This window comes from Harmonia axyridis, chromosome 4 (genome assembly GCF_914767665.1).
Source record: "Harmonia axyridis chromosome 4, icHarAxyr1.1, whole genome shotgun sequence".
In the NCBI taxonomy this organism is placed as follows: domain Eukaryota; kingdom Metazoa; phylum Arthropoda; class Insecta; order Coleoptera; family Coccinellidae; genus Harmonia; species Harmonia axyridis.
Window position 1 is genome coordinate 10,067,101 of NC_059504.1, and position 20,974 is coordinate 10,088,074.

Consider the following 20,974-nt stretch of genomic DNA (forward strand, 5'->3'; position numbering starts at 1 on the left):
CGATCGCCTGTGATTGTTTCAGTCGTTTCCAACAACTCATGATACATGCCGAGCTGGTCCCACCAAATACTGAGCATGACCTTGGAACCGTGAATATTCGGTTTGGTCGTCGACGTGATAGCATGACTGGGAGATCCCCATGATTTTCTGCCCTTGGGATTATCGTAATGACCCCATTTTTCGTCTCCAGTCACAATGTAATGTAGAAATCCCTTTCGTCTTTGCCTTGCAAGCAGCTGTTCACAAGCAAACAAACGCTGTCCAATATATCTCGGCTTCAACTCGTACGCCACCCAACTTCCTTGTTTCTGAATCATTCCCATGACTTTCAGGCGTTCAGAAATGGCTTGTTGGGTCACTCCTAATGATCCTGATAATTCTTGTTGCGTTTGACACGAGTCTTGAGTAATGCCCCCCATTCTGCATCTTTGAAAACCTTCTCTCTTCCACCGCCATGCTGGACTTCGACGTCAAAATCACCGTTCTTGAAGGGTTAAAACCACTCTCGGTATAGCGACTTCACCATACGTATTTTAGAGCATTCGATGATCCTCAGTCGCAGATTTCTTCATGTTATAGCGAAAAAATGCAAAGTTGTAAGCCTTTGTACATCTGAAATAATCGATCTTACTATAGAGCTGGAGGTGTTATCTGAAGATGATCACCAAGGAGATGCTTCACAAGTTTGATCTAACGGCCAAACAAATCAATGAACTCAATTTCAATAGTTTAATCGAGAATTTTGGGAAGATGAAATCATCAAATTTGGGGTGACCCGACAGCTGTCATTCAATTCTTTTGAACAACCAAATACAAACCAGATCTGATATCGCTCCAGCCAACTTTTTCCTGTGTTTTACCACTTTGGGCCAACTGGTTCCTGTCAACCAAAGACTATTCGAAATTCTACGTTGTGATAAGTGTGGTGGAGACCATAGATAAACTAGATTAGTTTGTCTATGGTGGAGACTATTCGTTTTATTCGCTAGCAATACACCTGCGCGCAATACCACGAACGACTTGGAAGCTAGGAAGCACTGAATAAACTTCTCCACTGATGATTCCTTCAATGGTTGAAGAATGAAACGCTTCAACCCCCAACAGAGGGCTCGCCAAAATGTGCTGAGAAGAAGTCTTCGAAATTTATAATTTCGGAAGTATTCTACTTCAATAAATTTAAATTAATACATGTATGTTTCGTGTTTTAGTAATTTCACCAAATTTTTTGATAGTAGGTACAAGGATATCAGTATAGGAATTTACAAAAAAATCATGAGATACACGGTAAAAAAATTTAATTCATAATTTTTCAAGCGAAAATTTAAATTGAGTAGTAATCTATTCACTCAAAAGCCATTTATTGCAAGGATAGTAGATTGAGACCTGTTATATTATTAGTGCCAGACATTATAAAACGCTGACCTTCACAATATGAACAATTGAATCAGAATCAAGGTGGTCACCATTTGTCATTGTACCGGAACTTTCAAACATTTTAATAGGAATTCCACCAGTTGAATCAGTTCTGCAGTACAGATTTGGCGGATGCGCTTTTTGTTCTCATGAATAGATGGAAATTTTAACCTTCATATCTATTTCTATAGTACCTATTGAATTGGTAATTCCAATATCAAATCATTTTATCACTAAAGAACTTACGAAATCTTACATAAAAAGAGGAATTTTGAAAATTTACAAACGCAAAATATTTAATCAATCTGTCTGTCTGTCTGTGGCTTACTACGCAGTTAGTTTCATGTTATTATTCAGTTATTAGTAAGGAGACCTATAAGACTAGCTACCAGCTTCCATTTTTTCTGAAAAATTTGGTGAACCATCACCCAACATTCGAATGAAGAACAAGTCATTAATAGAAATATATTTTATTGGAAATACAATAAATAAGAATCAGCAATCATTGAACATTACCTCATAAATAACATATTTACAATTTCTACATTACGCTGTACGAATAGAACAATATATAAAACTGAATACAATGTTTCAGGATACATTTCATTTTTCCCAAATGAAAAGCACTATTTGATTGAACATTTCAATAACTGAATAAATAAAAATACATATCTTTATATTTACAACCAACATTATAAAAATTTGAAAATAGTATTGAGAAAAGCAAGAATATAATTTTCATCGAAGATCCTATATAATCACTATTGAAAAAATATTATGGAATACAGATACATTCTCGTGAAACTGTAATGGTTGTCATCAAATTCTCCAAGGTTAAAAAAAATGGGTAATTATTTCAAACAAGATTTTCGAGTTCAAAGTTCGAAACCTTTCATCCAACAGAAATTTCGGAATAACAGACTGCATCTCCTTTTTCAAATCGAATTGATCAACTCTGTAAAAATTGAAAGTTGTTTCATACAATACAATCGTTAAATTTTTATCGAACTCACCATAGTTTATGATCGAATATTGTTGATAATAATGTGAAATCAACGTCTGGGCACCGTGTATTGTGAAACTTTCGCATAATCGACGGAATTGAGAAATAACTGAGGATATTTTTGTAGGACCTTCGAATTCTTATTGCAAGGTACTAGAAGGCAAGCATATATTGAACATCAATTATTACTGTTGAAAATCAACAATATCTATTTCTTCTTCTTCTTGGAAGAATTATTCTTTTTCGTGTTTGCATTTTTATGATCGTTATTCACTGCTTTTCCGCTTGGTGGAAGTGGTGGTAAAGGTCTGACTGATCCTCTAGAACCATGCAGAATTTCATTCTGCTCTATACTACGATTTTCATAGAGTTGATTTTGTCTCCGATATAGCATATCGTTGTTGCTAGCGGTCAATCGAGTGCCTCTCCTAAAACTTGGAGGAGAAGTCGGTAGGTCCTGTATCTGGCCCATGAGGACGCCACTGGCTTGTACGTTTCCACTCAACGGTGCAACATCATGAATCCTACCGTACATATCACAGACTTTATTTCTTACTGTTACTTGTTTGGGTCTAGCGGCATACACAGGTTCTGGAATGTTTGGATTATTGTTTACTGTGTATCCATAAGGTGAACTGGCGAATTCGTTCCGATAACCTATGTGTTGGCCATAAATATTATCAGTAATCAGAATTTCTCGCCTTGGAGGAATTCTATTTGGACCAACAGGCATTCTGTTATCTCTTACAACGCCGTTCGTTTGATATTGTCTGCTCGCTCCATACTGAACAGAATATCCATAAGGTGATTCAGGTAATTGTATAGATTCGTGTCTTGTCAACCTAGGTACCGGCCTGCTTCTCAAATCAGGTTGACGAATTGAATTCGCCTGAGCATTTCTTAGATTTTCCATTTCTTGCCTGCTCATAGTTCTATAATAACGTCCACCATATACGGCTTCAGAATCAGAGTTATAATTAGCTGGTCTCACCAAATTTGGCTGTCCGGCATACCCATATGGATTTTGACCATATATTGATTCGGTCTCCGAATTATAGTGGTTTCTTAGGACTTGATTTTGACCATAAATTTGTTGTTGTTGCATATTGACCTGCTTGTCAGTAGGAGGTAGGAAAACATCGTCTTCCAACTGTGCATTGGTGCTCATTTTATCCAGTCTTCTCTGCGGTGGACTTCTCGTGAAACCGTTCCTGGTAGGCCAGGCTTCAACATTAGCTGGCTGTTGTGAATTCGAAAAGCTCACCTTCTTGTTTATTTGCAAAGTTTGAGGGGCATGGCCACCACCAGATAGACTACCCCTTCGAAATATGGGTTTATAGGTGGCATAATCTCCATTTGCTTGCCTTTGCGAATTCGTTATGCTACTACGAGAAGAATGCATTTGAGAGGTCCTCGATGGCAGATAACCATAAATATTTCTATCTTGCGTTCTATAAGCCACAGCATTACCTTCGGGAATTGCAGTCTTAAGCATGTGTATATTTTGTTGACTATCAAATTGTTGATGTTGTTTGGGGTTTCTAGGGACACTAGAACTTCTTCTACCTCTGTTTTCGTTCATTCCTCGAGATCTACGTGACAAAATTGGATCCTCGGCATAACCTCTTTGGGAGAAATGAAGCTGAGACAAATATATCTCGTAATCTTCGTGTTCTTTAATCCTCTTTATTTCTTTCCAATAATAAGCCTCCACACTCTTCCTCATCTCATCTTTGATTGGTGAAGATGGAGACCTATTCACGTTACTTTGGGAGCCATTTCTTCGAACTACTGAGTGCTTTTGTCTGAGCTCGACATCAGAAGAACCTTGTGGATACATCCCTGGTGTTGGAGAAGAACAATTTACTTCCAGGGGTTTTGTAAGGGGCACTGGAGAAATTGTCATGGAAGACCTGGGACTCGTTAACATTGTACCTCTTGGGGATGAGGTCGGATTGGATATTGTATCTTTAGCCATCCTCCCATTTCGACTTGGAATTCGTTCTGGGGAATCTTCATGTGATATATTCTGCAAGGTTTGTTTAATTTGGTCCAATTCTTCGTTCAATTTTTGACTGTTTTCTTCAAACTTCTCTCGCAGAGCATTCAAAGCTTGACATGTTTTCATATCCGGAGTTGATTCAGCTTGTGGTTTGAAAGGTTTTTCTTCTTTATTGGGACGTGTCAAAGAGTTTGGGGTACTTGGTGACTTCTTATCCAAAGAGTTGGTATTTTTCAGAAGTTCTGTGGCGATGATCTTCTCGGTACTTACTCGAGCAGTAGGTAGGGGAGATCGTAATCTGGGTTGTAAGGGAGTGATGTCCCTATTTGAGGGTAATCGAAGCTTTGAACCTTCCAACGACGGTGATCGTGGTGTTATGGGAACTGGAGATTGAGTTTTCCTAGAATCTTGTGATGCAATGGTTGATGTACGATAAGAATTTCGTTTAGATTGGTCTATTGCATCGAAAACTGTTCCGTATATATCAAGCACTTCTGGACGAGCGATGCCCTCATTTTCTTGTGTATATGTAGTACTTAAATCTTTCTGATCCTCCACTTCATTGTGATATGGATTAGGGAGGGCACGTTCAGAATTAATTGGGAGCCTAGCTCTAGGCTTAACAATGTTCACTGGTTGGTGGGTATCTGTTGCTCTCGGAGGCGTGTCTCTTCGAAAAGAATCATTTCTTATCAGGTTCGGTCTGGTATCTATAACGTTATTTTCCTTCTTCAATTGCTGAAACTCAGCCTGAGCGATGAGGGCATTCTGGTAAGTATTGAACTTTGCAGATTCCATTGTACTGGTGGTAGAGGAACTGGTGTCAATATATTTTATGACTTGGGAGTGTTGGGTACTGGGATCGTTTCTCTTGGTAGACATTTCGTTTTTAATGTTACTTTCGTTGTCGTCGGGGTGTTCGAAACTTTTCCTTATTTTGTTGAACTTGTTTATATGATTATTTGCATACTTTCTAAGAATTTCAGGTGGTGGATCTTCATCTATGTTTTTAGGGGGAAATGGTTTACTATCGTAACTTTTTTCTTTTTTATATTGATCACAGCCTACAGTATGCCTTTGGGGAGTATTTCTAATAAATGAATTACTATTAGTTTCATTCTGATAATTGTCGACGTAATCCGAACTAGGGGAGTTAGTTACATCAGTTTCCTTTACCTTTTTCTTTTTGTCCTTTCCGAAGACAGAAAAAAGTTTTCGGAAACTATTGGTGCGTTTTTTGTCTTTCTTTTTATTATCCATTATGAAATTGGAAAGTTCCTTTTCTATCCTATCAACCGTATCTACTGACTCAGATTTTCGTATCACGCATGGTATGAAATCTTCAATATCTTCACTGTTGTTGTTTTGTTCGTTATATTTCACTTTTTCCTTTGTTCTGGGTTTTGAGTCTTTTTTTCCAACTACGGAACTTGTCGATTTTTTCTGGTTGTTACTGAATAATTCGAATCGTCCCAAGCTAAATGTGCTCAATCGAGATGTTGAAACTTTATGTAATTTTGAATAGGCTGGTCTGTTGATAACGGTATTGTTATCATTTCTTAGGATCACGAAGTCTTCGTCGTTTCCATCAGAAATATCATCTGACCCGTTCACGGCGATTGTGATTTCTGTTTTGTATACGAGACCTTTGTCATTAAGTGGCAGGTGTTCATCATCGGGCGGTACTTCTTCATTTCCGTTATTCTTTTCACTGGTGTTTTCGGCTCCAGTCATTGTCAAAAGGTATTGTCCTCAGGGCCTCCTGAAACAAGAAATGTGTATTTAGGAATATGATTCTTTAACAAATGTCGGTAACGCACTTGAGGACGAAACAAGAATAAATTTTACTTCCCAAATATTATCAAATGTTAAGTATGTATCTCAAAAAGATGTTCGAAGTGAAATATTAAACATTTGGGTTGTTGATTGGTTTCATTACAAAAAACAGGCTTTTATCTATATCAGTGACAAATATTATGGGAAATATCATAAATCACTTCCAAAATAATAACTCTTAACTTTCGAATTTAATTCGAATGAATGATTCAATGATCTTGGAGAATGATCTAATTATTTCAATGTTTAGAATATATGTTTCAGATAAGAATATTTTGTAATAATTTAGAATTGCAAGGTGAAGAGTTCAAATAAAAAAGAATAATTTTGTATTCCGAAAATCAATCCAATTAATTGAAAATTTTGGTTTATCCGAAAAAAAGTTTATATTCAGGTCACAAGTAAACGACTCAAGTAAGACTTCATTTAGAAGAATTTCTATTGATTATTATCAGAGCTTATAATATTGAAATACACTTCTTCAAAACAATTTCGTTCAAATACAACATTCACTCAACAAAACCGTACTTTTCTTCTTATTTCTTTGATTAAAAATATCTGAGATTGTTAAAGTTTTTGATCAACTGCTTAATTTTTTTATAGATCCCCTACATACATATACCTATTCAGTATAACTTTCTGAGACACTCTGCATTTTCACCATATTATTTTGATTTTTGGATGAACTAGAACATACAATATTAGCACTTACAAGTTTTTGTGAAATAATATTATTCCTATAATAACAGTTTCAATAGAACGCTGAGACAAATGTATCTCGTAAGTCGTAATCATTCTTATAATATATTATTTTCACTTGAGAAAAAAATGTATGAGCAATATTCATGGAAATTTCCAATGGATTTTACACAACCAGCATCTTGAATACTTCAAACAATCACAAAAGCAATAAATAATGCACATCTCAAGTTGTCCTTGCCAACAAATAGGCTCGCGATAGTTATGTTCAAGGTAATACAAAGAAACTTGATGATACACTCAACATAGAGAGAAAGATACATATTTGATCGAAAGATTACCAAATTTAAAATTCCAAACAATAGTTCTGGGTACTCAAAAAGATTATACATTTCAATGTTAGCCCATAAATAAATACTCACTGAGAAATAATAGGATCAAAACACCTTGCCACACGTCAACCACAACTATGGCAAAAATTAAAATCTCAATATTGAAGCCGATAGAACTCAGTTTAACTGAGATAAGTACTGATAAGATAGCGAGGTGATATTTGTTTACATACGTATGGATTTGATCGGAGGATATATCGACATTAGTCATTGACAACATAAAATCTACCTTTGTGAAAAAAAGCTTATCTGAAGTGTTGCGATAGTGCAGAACGCAAAACTGGCATGCATATTCATGTAAATTATTCTGCCAGGTTCAGAATTGAACTCCAAAAACAGAATATATTCTACTAAATAATTTCATTTGGATGTCAGTTATACGATACCTTTACGATGAGCTTTAAAAAGGGTGAAACTGGTCTATCGCTACTCTTCTCCGATGACAGCACGTTTCCCTGTGATCAACTGTTAACCCAAATTTTTGCCAGACCGATGTTTTTGTTTTACTTATTTTCCTACGCTCGCTAATCATGAGTGTGTTATTTTTTATTATGTTATAGTCTACTAAATTTAGAAAATATTTCAATGTCCACATTACGTCATAATTCAAACTCATAATAAAGCTGAGAATTCCCAGAACCGTTTTATTATCTTCGTCTTTATTGGTTTGCAAACAATCACATACCTTCAACGAACATTTTTCATATTATTCCTTAACTTTTTTTTTTCAATTTTGATATTTCACAAAAACTATCTATCTATTTTCAAACAGAATAATTGACAACTCATAAATTAGAGTCTTTTTTTTAACACTATAAGAAGTTGCCGAAAATTATTCCTTCGTTGAACAAAAAAAACAATTAAAAATTGCAGATCTCCCAAAAATGAACCTAAATTCAGTGTCAATGAAATTCTAGGAATTGTCACTGTTTTTAGGAAGTCTTGTTTATACGAAAATACATCTCGAAAATAGGCTCAGAACATTTCTGTAGAGCAGCAATTTCATCCGACAAAAACATCAATATTGTATAAGATTGTAGATTATCAGAAATGAATAATTCAAGAGAAAAGTCTTACTACGTAACATTCGAAATGGAATTTATTAATGCAACCTTTAACGGTAGAAAGTTTTCCTGATAATAACAAGGTCAGATAGTAATATAGAATATAGAGTGCAACGAGATTTCGTTTGTCAACTTTAATAAATGGGTGATTTTTTCAATTTTTTCACTTGAATGATGCAGAAGCAGTAAAAAGAAGTGGTTGAAGTTCATTAAGTTCAGATGAAATTGTAGAGATTATTAATTTGATTTTTTATAATTTAATATTTATATATCGTAAGGTATTATATGTGGGTTACAGATTCTACAGGGTGATTCGTTAGGTCATTTTGAGAAAAAAAAGTTCTATGAACATATCCCGAGATGCTTCGTTAAAAAAAGGATATTTATTAAATATCATAAATTTTCTGAAACCGATTTGGTTGAAATTTGGTATGTATCATTATTTGAAATCATAACATGTTGTCGAAATTGTATTATTCTTTTGGCGAACCTTTTGGTATTTATTTTATGTTGTCCATTGATAGTTCTCAGAATGAGTTAAAGTGAATTTCATTTATTCGAGAGACAAAAAGTTGCATTTTCAGTTGCTTGATTAAAAAAAAACAAAATTCACTGGCATGCATTTTTTCTCGTTATTGTTGGCTGTTGTGTCCGCAGTGAAATCACTGAACCAAATTATAGCTACAAGTTATAGAGTTAACTAAGTGCCCTATTACTTCAAATTTCAACCAAATCAACAATCATCCAAATCAAGAATATTCATGATATTCCATAAATACCGTTTTCATGCTTATAGGAAAAATCGTTAATGGGATGCTTTTCGACAAATGAGAGGCTTGAAACTGAGTTGAAAAGTATAAGTCTCATTTAAGAAACACCAACTCTCCTCTATATCTCAAAAACGGTCATTAATTTCTATGATATGTTATGGATGTCATAGAAACAATAAAAATTACTCAGAGAACCATTTTAGAATTCATTTTTCAGAAAGGCCCTATAACTTAAGAACGAAACAAGATATCAATAATCTGTATTTTGATATCTTAATATTTCCAAAAAATAGATTGGGAGTTCTTGAATATTTTTTCTCTAAGTCTTATAGTTCTCGAGATGCTTTCAGTGAACATCGAATTTGGGACACCAATGAAATTTAATAAATAATTTATTGATGAATTTTGTTTTATGGAAGTTGAGTCACGTGGTAGATTTCACCCCTTCGAAAATTAACCTCACACGCTTATTCACTCATTCGCATTAACTTGGAAGCCAGGTAAGTTTGGAGAAAACAGGTGCCAAAAATTCAATTGTTCGCTCGTTCGAGATCATCAGTTAGGCAGGGTAATATATACCTGGTGTACTACTGCGAATTTTCAAGGTAAATGCACCGGCATAATCACACTGTCTCACTCGCACTGTACTCCGTGAACTCAAATATGGTATGCGGTGACAATAACTCTCAACAGTGAAACCTGTGGTTAAAAGATGCTTGCCGAAGAAGAAGTGGGCGAAATAATCCAGTCAGACAACGTTTTTCGTACTCCTTCATCAATTACACCACATACATCGATCATTCTGTACTCATCCGCTCGAATAATAATAATGATGTTTATTTTGGAGAAAGCTACAAAAAATGTCGTAATATTTCATTCACAAGATTTTCTACAAATTCGCTCAGAGCCAGTTCTTCAATTACCTCACACTGTTTTAGTATGTACAGAATAAACACAATTGGACCCACAACAGAACCTTGGGGAAACCAACAATTTATCCAGAATCCCTACCTCCAAATTTTGTTAGTTATATTATCCCATACTATTATTTATAAAACTTGTCAATGACCATTGAACAAAACTATAAGTCATATTGAGAGCATATTTCCCCATATCAGCTCCAAGACTTTTGAGGAGATGAAATTCCTTATAATTGTAGGTATTATTTTTGTTTCCACTATTCTATTGAAGATGTGTTACAATGACAATTTTCGTGCAGATGAATGAGATGTTACGAAAAAATCGTCAACTCACCTACAACTTCGTTCATTTACCATTCGAGTTCAAATTGTTTTTTAAATAATTGCGGTAGGTACCTGCAATTGAGAAATAGTATTTGTGCTTCATCCAAAATCATATTGTAATGATATGGTTATTTCTTTGGATGATTTGAATGAGTGATAAAAATAATTATATCTATCATTTCAAACTGGCTTCACAATTGTTGCCATATCTAATTTAAACTTACACTGATGTCAGGTTTTTAAACGTACTTTAGGTTTGCATGAATTATTATTGTCAATTCAAATGAGACAAATTCAGATTAATTTCAATCTTAAAAGAAGCGCTTATTCAAGGAAACATGTGATATCATTTTACACACGCTGTTTTAAGTAGAAAATAGTTGAGAAAAGGTTGAACTCACTTCCCACTGCTGAAGAATTTATATGTTAATATGTATGTTAATACGAATTTTATCGAAATAAAACCTAAGAATTAAATATGTTCAATGTAACGGGAATCCCAAATTTGTTGTCTAGTGAAGAGATCTTAGAATCTCTTTGAGCTATAAAAAAATGAATGGCACATTTTCGGGCTCGATTTTTGAGAGAATTAATAAGGAGAAAACCGCAACCTCATAAATTCAATTGTTTTCATGCTATAAGAGAAAAATGGAAAATGGCATGGAATAAAAAGTTCTCATATCTTGTTTATTACTGACGCTATAAACATGAAACAAAAGCATTCTACCATAGTAAATATAATCTCATATATACCTATTTAAATGAACTAAAATACAATAAAACAGATAATTTTCAAAAATATTTCAATGTTTAGGAAGATCTTTCAAGAAAAGGATACACGAAGGAGTTATACATCTGATAGTTAATTTTAAACATATTATGTGAATCATTCAAAAGATTGGAAAATATACCTTCAATAATGAATTCAAAATTCTCCATATGTAAAATAAAAGCACAAGACTCACACACTTGGAATAATTTCTTGAAAGAAACGGGTAAATTCTCAAAATATTCTTTTGAATTAGCAAACAGATGTAAACTCATCCCCATTATTGAATTTCTTCAGATAGTTTGGGTAAATGTCAAATATAACTGTAAAGTTTATGATGTTCTTTTTAGTATTCATGTTTTTTCGGTCTATAATAAGTTTTTTCGTCACTTTTATAATGTTTGGTTCTGTCTGTTTTGTTATTAGTCAAAATTGATAAAGACATAGTGTTCTCGGTGTTGGCGAAAAAATATTAATGAAAATTTTTTTGTTTTATTTTATTTATAATGAATTTCCATCAAGTAAGGATCGAATATGCGAGAGTGAGAGCATTTTTATGAACATTTTCGATTCAGTATTCCAAATGAGATAGTTTTCTAACCCAAGCTTCTGTAATCGAAGTCCAAATACTAGACTTATCTTTTTAGATAATTTCCATAATTTATACAAACAAATATTTATCTTTTTACAGCAACTCACGTGTTCTCAACACAAAAATAGTCAGGACAGATAAGCAAATTACTAATAAACTCATTTCGTATCATAACCACCTTTTTAAAATACGCATATACCCTCGACTGATTCCCAAGCACGTCCAAGAAGATTTTTCGATGAGTAAGGTAAAATGATGGTTAGGAATGTGGATGTGGAACTGGAATCAATATGAACGAGATTAAGTAACACCTTATGAGTCAACCTCTGGAGGAACACTATATGCAACTCGGCAAGCCGCTTTGCTATGACCTCTGAGCTGTTCAGACTTCAAACGACGTTTATGTCTGGGGTCCCCTGAGTTATAATGATTTTAAATGCTTTTCTCCATGAGTCAAAGAACAATAATGTCGGTCCACGCTCATTCACTTTCAACAAAGTCTTCCTAAAACGGTTTATTCTTTTTTTAGGCTCGACATGTATACGGGGTGTCGAATAAAGAAACCGTCCAAGGTTTCTACACTTACTTTCTCACAAGGTTCTTCAGTGTAGATTCATTTTGATTTTGTGCGGAAATTGTTTGATCAATTCCTTCAATTTTTGGAAAAAATCTCCGTATGGCAATTTAGGATGAATTCACTGATTTTTCACAAAAATTTTATAGTTTTTGTTTTATCACCTCGAAAATTCAAAGGTTTGTCAATCGTATTTCAATGATGAATTTCAATTTTTTTTGGATTTTCCATTCTGATGAAAAAATACATACAATATTCAAAGTATTTCAAAAAAAATGTATACCTACGTTTTTGTGTATTCCAATTCAGAATATCAATAAATAGAAATATTACCAAATACGAAAGCAATAAATGACAATTGGCTGAAAGTAGTGTTTTAGAAAAATTCCATAATAATGAATAGAATTTGAAATTCATCATTGAAATAATTGAAATACGATTGAACAATCTTTAAAGTTCCATAGTAATATAAAATAAAAACTATATATATTCTTTTGTAAAAAAAGAGTTAATCTAAACTGGCAAACGAAGATTCTTCCTAAATTGAAAGAATAGATTAAGCGATTTCCACACAGTATCAAAATGAATCTGCACTAATGAAGGTTCTTTAGTGCACTACTCACTAGGTAGTGAGAAAGGTAGTGGTACACCCTCAAACGCAGATATGGATGATAGTGCCAAAAAAAATTCCAACAAAGTTACCTTAGTTCAAAATATGGTATTGATTGAGATTCAAGGTTTCTTAGATAAATTTTTGAAATCTGAGCCGAAGTTCGACTCACATATTAAGAATTCGAGAGAGAAATCAATTCTGTACGCAGTGTGGGAGATAATTCTCGAATGGAATCTACTTAGAAATTGCGATTTTCAGGCTAGGTTTCGTGAATATATGTTTTCTTTAAAGAAACGATAACGAATTTTCAAAAAACAATATAAGCATTGATTATTCAATATAAGGTGCATTCTAAACTGAAGAATAAAAAATTTAATCATGGAAATCATCCCCTTAAACATCAAATAAATCGATAAATTTATTTTAAAAAGCTTTAAATACAATTCTGATAAAAAGGTTCGAGAACTTTTTCAGTGTGTTGTTTTATCATTAGTTACTGAACATTTACTCTATGAAAATCTCCAACAATACTAACTTCTCGTGTTTTTTTATACGTAGAGGGCAGTGAACATATTTTATGACCTAGGTGCATGTGTTGTTTTATGTATGAGCACGTTTCAATCTACAAAACATTTTCGAAGTCGATAAAAATTATAGCATGGTAATAAATGTGGCCTTTTATTATGAATTAAGTAACGCTTTTCATAAATATTCGATCAACAACTTAACAAATGAGTATAAGTCATCGACTTTAGAGGAAGTTTTTCGATACATTTTGTTTAATTATGTTAAAACTGAATTTCTGCTGCGAAATCCAAAAATTTACGAATATTTCAGCCTCGATTTTAGCGGAAAAGTAAAACAAAGTGAGGCATATTCCTTTGAAGTTGCAGAAGTCAATTAACAACCCAAACAAACTAAATCGACTTATTTCAACACCATCGGGTGTTAAATGCTATTTTGCGCCCCCAACTACGGGTGTTAAAATACACTTTAAGCCTGTACGTACAATAAACATTTCTGGAAATCTACTATAGGCAATAATAAACCTAAAACACCTTCTGACTATAGAGAATATCCCCTCTCTCCACCATAAATGTGGAACGTGACCAATATGGCCTAGAAGTACCCCGGTGAACAATTGCTCTATTCCACCTTGTTACCATGACACAACACCCGTAAATCTACTAGAAAACATTGATTTATGAACAATAAAGAACTTTTTTCCAATTGTCAAGTAAAGCTGCACCATATTAGGTAGAAGAACTCAAATGTAAATGAACATGGGGTCTACCCAGATCCACTACCATCGCTTAGAACATCTGTCCGGGTGTATATATCCTAGGACCATCAATTAATTTTATTAGTTTCTTCCTGTCATCTGATTTACTTAAATATAGGATAATGCCCCGATATCAGTAATTTTGAAAGCAGAATCGGCAATCGTAACTTGTCTGATTTATGCTAATATGAATATTGAAATAGTTTTCGTTTCTAAAAGAAGAACCATCTTAATCGCTGTTAATGTCTTTCAATCCACAACGAAGAGCAGCTGTTCATGAATCACTGGCAGATGTATTTAGGATGGATGTTAGTCTTCCGCTTATGGAGAAAAATTAATTATAGTTTTAGAACATGTTAAGTGGAACAAACTTATTGAATGAATGAAATAACTCACTGTTGTTTTTTACACGCCAGCACCCATTTCAATCGAATTTTAAAATATTCAAATCTAGATATGTATACGTAATACTTGACTATTAACATTCGCACAAAGGTTGTTGTTCAATAGTGTGCCCAAATGAAAATGGTATTCATTTGAGTTCGTTATGAAAGGACTGATTCATTTTTATGATGCAAACCATAAAATTTGAATGGGGTCAAAACAAACAGCTCATACATCTCCAATAAAAAGATTGTGATAAATAACCTCATTTGTAAATACTGAAAAAAGTCTTATTTTGAATGTTTACACATAATAACATGTCAATACTCCTACTCCAGCTTTGTTCAAAAGATATCCCAGTTGTTAAGTTTAATAAGGTGTCAAAAATGATCTCTGTTATCATTTTATTGGGTAACTCGAAATAATAAGTGATAAATTTCGATGATTTATAATCCAAGACATTTCGTGAGAATATCTTTTTTAGTTTTCGAGAAAATCTGGACGTCTGGACGTTAAATTTCTTTATTCAAACTTTTTTTTTATGATTCGTATTTCAGGAGTTAAACAAGGAAAAGTCCAAGGGAGGTTAGAAATTTTTCTCTTTTATTGAGTTCAAATGTTATATGGGAACCAATATGAAAAACTTCAAGTTGTTAAGGTACACGAATACACGATCTCATGAAGGTAAAGGAGATTTAATCATTCAAAAAATGCGCTTGAAAGGATTATCGAAATACTTTAAGTTTTCGAGTTGACTAAACTGTCCTGCTCACGTGAAGTTTAATCGTTCATGCGAAAATTTTAGTTCATCGAAACATACCAGATCGTGGAAAAATGTTATTCATGAATTTCACACAATGATAAGAAATTGCGCTATCCAAAAAATTATCAAATCTTATCGAACCATTACTATACTTCCTAGATATGATTCTGACCTGTATTTCTCTTTGCAACACAAGAAATTACCATTTTCAAAGCAATAAACGCAAAACAAACTTCATGGCGAAATTTGAAGTCGTTTCCGAAAATTCTTTTGAAAATTTTTACTTTGCTTGAATACTTTGAAGATGATATTTTTATTTGAATAAGTAGATAATTCATATTTTAGTGTTCGTTGTCAAAATCTCGGTATTCATTGTACATATTAAAGTGGTACCTATCCACATAATGTAGAGTTTGGAATTTTATGTTATTATCGATGTGAAAACATTTAAGTATAGGGGATGTTCCTAAATTGGAGGTATAAAGGAAAATGGAAGATTCCTTAGGTAATTTTGAGAAAAAAAGGCCTGTAAACATGGGATCTCAAACGCTTTATTTTGAGATAGAAGGTGATTATTTGTAGTCATACTTTTGTATTTGATTATGCCAGTTTATCGAATCTTTTTTGATCTTCGCTTCAGTAAACAAGTACCAAAACTATAATTAATGTATTCATCCCAGCTAACTAACTGGATCTTTATGATAATTTGGAATACTAGAGAATCGGTTTGGAATTTTTTCTCGGAATCGGTAGCAGATACGATAAAACCACAAGAAACCAAAAAATATTGTCCTACTACCATGGGTATACCAAAAAAAAAGTTCTGGAGGACAGAAAGCGAGCACTGTTCCAGAAAAATTATCACCCAGTATAGTTATTTACATTCGAAATTAACATTACACATTATGAAAACTTTAAATAGGAATATCTATGCCAAATTCAAATCGAATTGTGAATGGAAGTGCTATGAGAAAAAAAATCAAACTTTATCACCCTGTATTTCGAAAACAAAGCATTTTCGGCCCCATGTTTATAGGACTTTTTTTCTTAAAATGATGCGAAGAATCTGTAATTTTCGTTTGTACCTCCAATATGGGAACATCTTGCACAGAACGAAAAATGTTTTCTACATATATGCTTAATACTGTAACATAAATGTGCAGGATGTAATAATTTAATATATTGACATCAAATTATATGGTGTGATTCTTTATCAGGAAAGGTTTTATATAAAGGTATAAGAAATTTTTTTCAAAATTATCAGACACTAAATTTCAAGAGCAATGACTACTGTGCTGTACAATCATTGAAGAATTCATTCAATAATCAAAATGGATCTTCATCAATTAACCCGAATATAGATACATTTATGAAACGTAGAAGAATTTCTGATATGTTTGTATAATTTTTTTTAATGAGTCGATTGTAATTCTACTTGGAACGTCACTAAAAGTGGCATGGAGATAGACAACAATTCAATTACATTGAATCACCTCAAAAATTGTATAGTTCTTCAAAATAATTCAATGAAATATCGCAAACTGAACTGGTATAAAAGTAATATGTATGTTCGACTCACCATTTTCGGAGCAGAAGTTGCGCTTTCACAAATAATGAAAACAAATACTGCAATGAGTGGGCTAGCGAATCCTTGCTAAGTTGACCTTCGCAAAATTGGTAATCCCAACACAATAACTGGGTACTCGCACATCCAACAACGAATACACAAAACGTAAATGGACTTCAACACATCAAAGGGCGCTCGGGCTCTTTGTTAATTCACCAACAAGATTCACTGCACAATCTTGGTTTTCAACACTTAACACCTAACGCACAAGTTACTCATGGTTTTACTGAAGATATCACCGAGACTGTGGTATTTGTTCGTTCAAAATTGAGATCTGCATCAACGGTGTACTTCGATAACACGTGATGAACGACTAAGCCAGTTTCTTATTGGAGAGAGAGAATAGGAACAGAAAACTGAACTTAATAGTTGGTAAGGTTCGGGTACCTCTAGATCCACCAGCTGTGCGGGTACAATCTTTGCGTAGCCCAAGGGCTTTAAAAAGATTCCAACCTTTGCGGGGATACAGTGTGTTTATAAATAACCGTCGCGATTTTACGTACGATCCTGGAATGTCAGAGCCGCGAAGGAGTATTTTATAGGGGCATGTTATCTGTGACTTTTGATTGAATTGTTTACTATTCGCTTAATTGTTATTGAATTGTACCCCATTATAAGTCATTATGATATCGGAGAACTATGCTTTGATATTGTGAATAAACATTGCTCGTGTAATTCTGTCACAAGGACAATTCTCAGCATAACATAAATATTTCTTGAGTCAATGTTTTGTCAACTAAGTGCACTTTTTGATAGGAAAATCCAGAAGATGATCGAATCTTTTATGATTTAAAATTAAATGTCTTTGGGTTCTTGGTTCCGAATTTCGAATAATGTTTGAAATTATTCATAACACCGCAGCAATACCAATACTTCTATTCGTGATTTTTTTAGCCTTCAAAATTAAAGGATTAGGTTGTCGAGATGGAATGATCATCGATTAATGTTTGGTATTTGTGTAAATTTGGTGGAAATAATGACCTGAAATACGTCATCAGTTTTCTCAAACTGTAGTTAAACGAAAGTTGAGCTATATGTATATACAGCAATTTTTATCGTAAATTAAGAAAAATCGATTTTATCATTCGGAATCACAGGAAAAACTAACTCAACTCAGTAACTTTCAGCTTATATTCTGACTATTTTTGGTGGCTATATCTCCTTTTTCGGAAGTCATATGTAAATGTATCGCCGAAGCCAGTACTCCAAAACTTGGCTGACATGATTAAAATTGAACATGAATTCCTTTTTAGAGCTTACCTCGTTTTCAGAACCAGTGAAAAAGCTTATGTGATTATTTTTTCTAATATAATTTTGTTATATCAAAGAAAGGGTTATTAACTAGAGGTTCCCATGTACTCTGTCATTATTATCGAGGCAAACCAATGAGATTTATATTTCTACTTTACTTTCAAAAATCTTGAAAAAAAAAACACTGATTTGGCATCAGGAGCTTTTGATCACTCGTTCATTCATGGGCTTATTGCGTCCACATTACTGTATAACTCAACTAAATAGGTATATAAATAATGGATTCAGGACCGGCGCGAGTATATTTTGGCGCCTGAAGCAAAACATTTTTCGGCACTTCTGCTGAAAAAGCAAAACAACATGACCTCCATCATAACCATCGTTCCAAAAAAAACAGCACCTGCTCCGATGATAATGCAAAACTTTCTTCTTCCGATGAACAATCTCGTGTAAAAAAATTAAATTCTAGAGAATGAAAAATATTGCTTCGAAAATAAATTGGGATTACAAACATGCGTCCCCTGAAAACATTTGGTTTTAACAGTAACTAGTTTCGAATGCAAAATCGCAGGAATTTTCCATATGTTGAAATTGTAAACTTTGGCTTCCAACTAATTCGAAATTGAAGATAGTGTTGTTTTCCGTCAGTGTGAAATATACAATGATTTATCCCTTTTTTAATGAGGGTTATAGTGAATGCTGTTTATATTGGTTGGGCTGCCATGTGTTATTTATTATGCACGCGGTTTAGTAAAGGCAGTTTGGAGATTTTCATTACAGGGAATGTTGACAAACTCACTGGAGTCGAACCTTATTGTGTAAAATGTTGTGTTCCTGGCTCAAAACTCGAAGAATACAGATATAAATTCGTAATGATATAAAGCGCTCTACTCGCTGAACTAAAGCTCAAAAAGCAATTAATGTGAAAATACGTAATTTTTTTTTCCTAAATTTACTACCTTCCTGTGCTATTCACATTTCGCTAACCCTGTTAATTTTTTCAACTTAAAATTTTTGATCACTTAACATTTTCGCGAAATGTCTACGTCGTTTTTCTTGAAACCTGAAAAAACTTACCTTCCAATATATTTCTTTTAGGTCTTTCATGTTCACCATGTATGACAGTAGGTTCCTACTCAAGCCATCATAATTTTATCCATCAGTTGAAAATGTAAACCTGACGAAGTGCTAATGAGATGAAATAATTTTGGTTTTTCCAATAGAAAATTATATTTTTCATCAGGCACCAATTTTTTTATAATCTTGTTAGATTTCGAAAAAATATTTGTCTTTTCTAGTATTTATTCAAAAATAAATTGATTTCTTTACATATCTTTGTATTGTTTATTCCTAAAGTGGAGCAAAATAGGTGAAAATAGAGGAGAATAAAATCCAATTAAATTTATTCCATATTTATTGTCTTGAGTTATTGAAAATGCTTAATATATAATGAAGAGTTAATTACACTTTATTATCAGAAGGCATTTTTATTCGCTATTTTAAAACTAATATGTTATAATTTCAGCTGGAAAAATAATATCAGAACAATTTGTGATAACTCTTTCATTTCATCAGAAAAAAACAAACTTCAGTATGAAATAAGAATTCAATAATATTCACGGTATAAAAGATTCTTATACCTTTCTTCCGAAAAATATAATACAAAAATCGAGTGTAATAAAAATAGAGCAGTAAGCACGAACCAAATTATATGTATTTAGCACCAATAGAAAGATAAAACTCTAATTTCCAAAGAAGTATTTGGACCGTCACTTTTGATATCCCTCTCGAGTTTGGTATACAATAGTTTTCAATATTAGAATTTAATTCTAATCTATCTCTAAAATGGCACGAATCTTAAATGTACATTGTATATTTAATTAATTATACAAAAATAACTATAAAGGGACCAGAAAAATGGCAGTTGAAAAATATACAGAACAGAGATGGAGCATAAAAACTTAATTAAAAACAAAAGCCTTAGAATTAATAGCTTACAGAAGTATTCATAAAAACAATAAAATGAACACAGGTAGAGTGAACACTTAATTGGATGAAGTAATATAAGGATATGCTCTACAAAAAAAAAGTGGACTGCCTAATAAATTACTCAGTTTGTTAAATTATCTTCTTCATGATCATCGTAAGAGTATATTCCTTCATAGCTGAAACAAAAAAATATATATCAGAAAAATATATTGATACATACTAAAACAATTTTTTTCAAATTTCATCCTGTTATGTCTATAAAACTAATAATAAAAATGTCATAAAGATTTACGAATTTTAAAATCCTAAAAAATAAAGTACATAAATGTAATAATTTCCAATAAACAGAGAAAAGAGATGCTATAAACATAAAAGCAAACAATATATTGATTTCTCGCTTATAAGACATCAATCCTCCAATCGGGTGAATATTATATTCAGGCACCAAGGTTGTGGGTATAAAAAAAGTTCAACAAAGCAATATCTTAGATATCAGGTCTCATGCGTATACCCTTACCTTATTCAATTATCCAGTCCATTGAAATGCATTTTAATACAAAATAGCATCAGTCGATATTTACTTACAATATTTACATGAAAACCTATCGCTAATTCTTCGAACATACATCGTGGAAGAAATGTTTAAATTTTATAGAAGTCCGCTCAACTGTATCCCAATTAAAATTTCACATAATCCTAACATCTTA

General features: G+C 33.0%; 2 protein-coding genes across 5 annotated transcripts in view; both read right to left on the bottom strand.

Annotated features, from left to right (window-relative positions):
* Window positions 1-1,867: 1,867 nt before the first annotated feature.
* LOC123678957 lies at window positions 1,868-17,487 on the bottom strand. Of its 4 annotated transcripts, XR_006747327.1 has the most exons (4): window positions 16,980-17,487; window positions 10,434-10,495; window positions 2,427-6,180; window positions 1,868-2,368 (listed from the first exon to the last, which is right to left on the bottom strand). XR_006747327.1 is itself a non-coding variant. In XM_045616248.1 (2 exons), the coding sequence occupies exon 2, from the start codon at window positions 6,150-6,152 to the stop codon at window positions 2,625-2,627; it is 3,528 nt and encodes a 1,175-aa protein (XP_045472204.1). In that variant the 5' UTR covers window positions 6,153-6,180; window positions 7,376-7,529; the 3' UTR covers window positions 1,868-2,624. The 4 variants fall into 4 exon arrangements, 1 of the variants encoding a protein (XP_045472204.1); XR_006747326.1 differs by lacking the exon at window positions 10,434-10,495; XR_006747325.1 differs by lacking the exons at window positions 10,434-10,495; window positions 16,980-17,487 and adding an exon at window positions 7,376-7,529.
* A 2,187-nt stretch (window positions 17,488-19,674) lies between these two features.
* The window catches only part of LOC123678954 (basement membrane-specific heparan sulfate proteoglycan core protein-like), a 308,827-nt gene continuing 307,527 nt past the window's right edge, over window positions 19,675-20,974 (bottom strand). Inside the window, exon 79 of the mRNA XM_045616232.1 lies at window positions 19,675-20,443. Within this exon, the coding sequence (XP_045472188.1) occupies window positions 20,389-20,443 (55 nt within the window). The 3' untranslated portion in view covers window positions 19,675-20,388. The remainder of the gene's footprint in view (window positions 20,444-20,974) is intronic.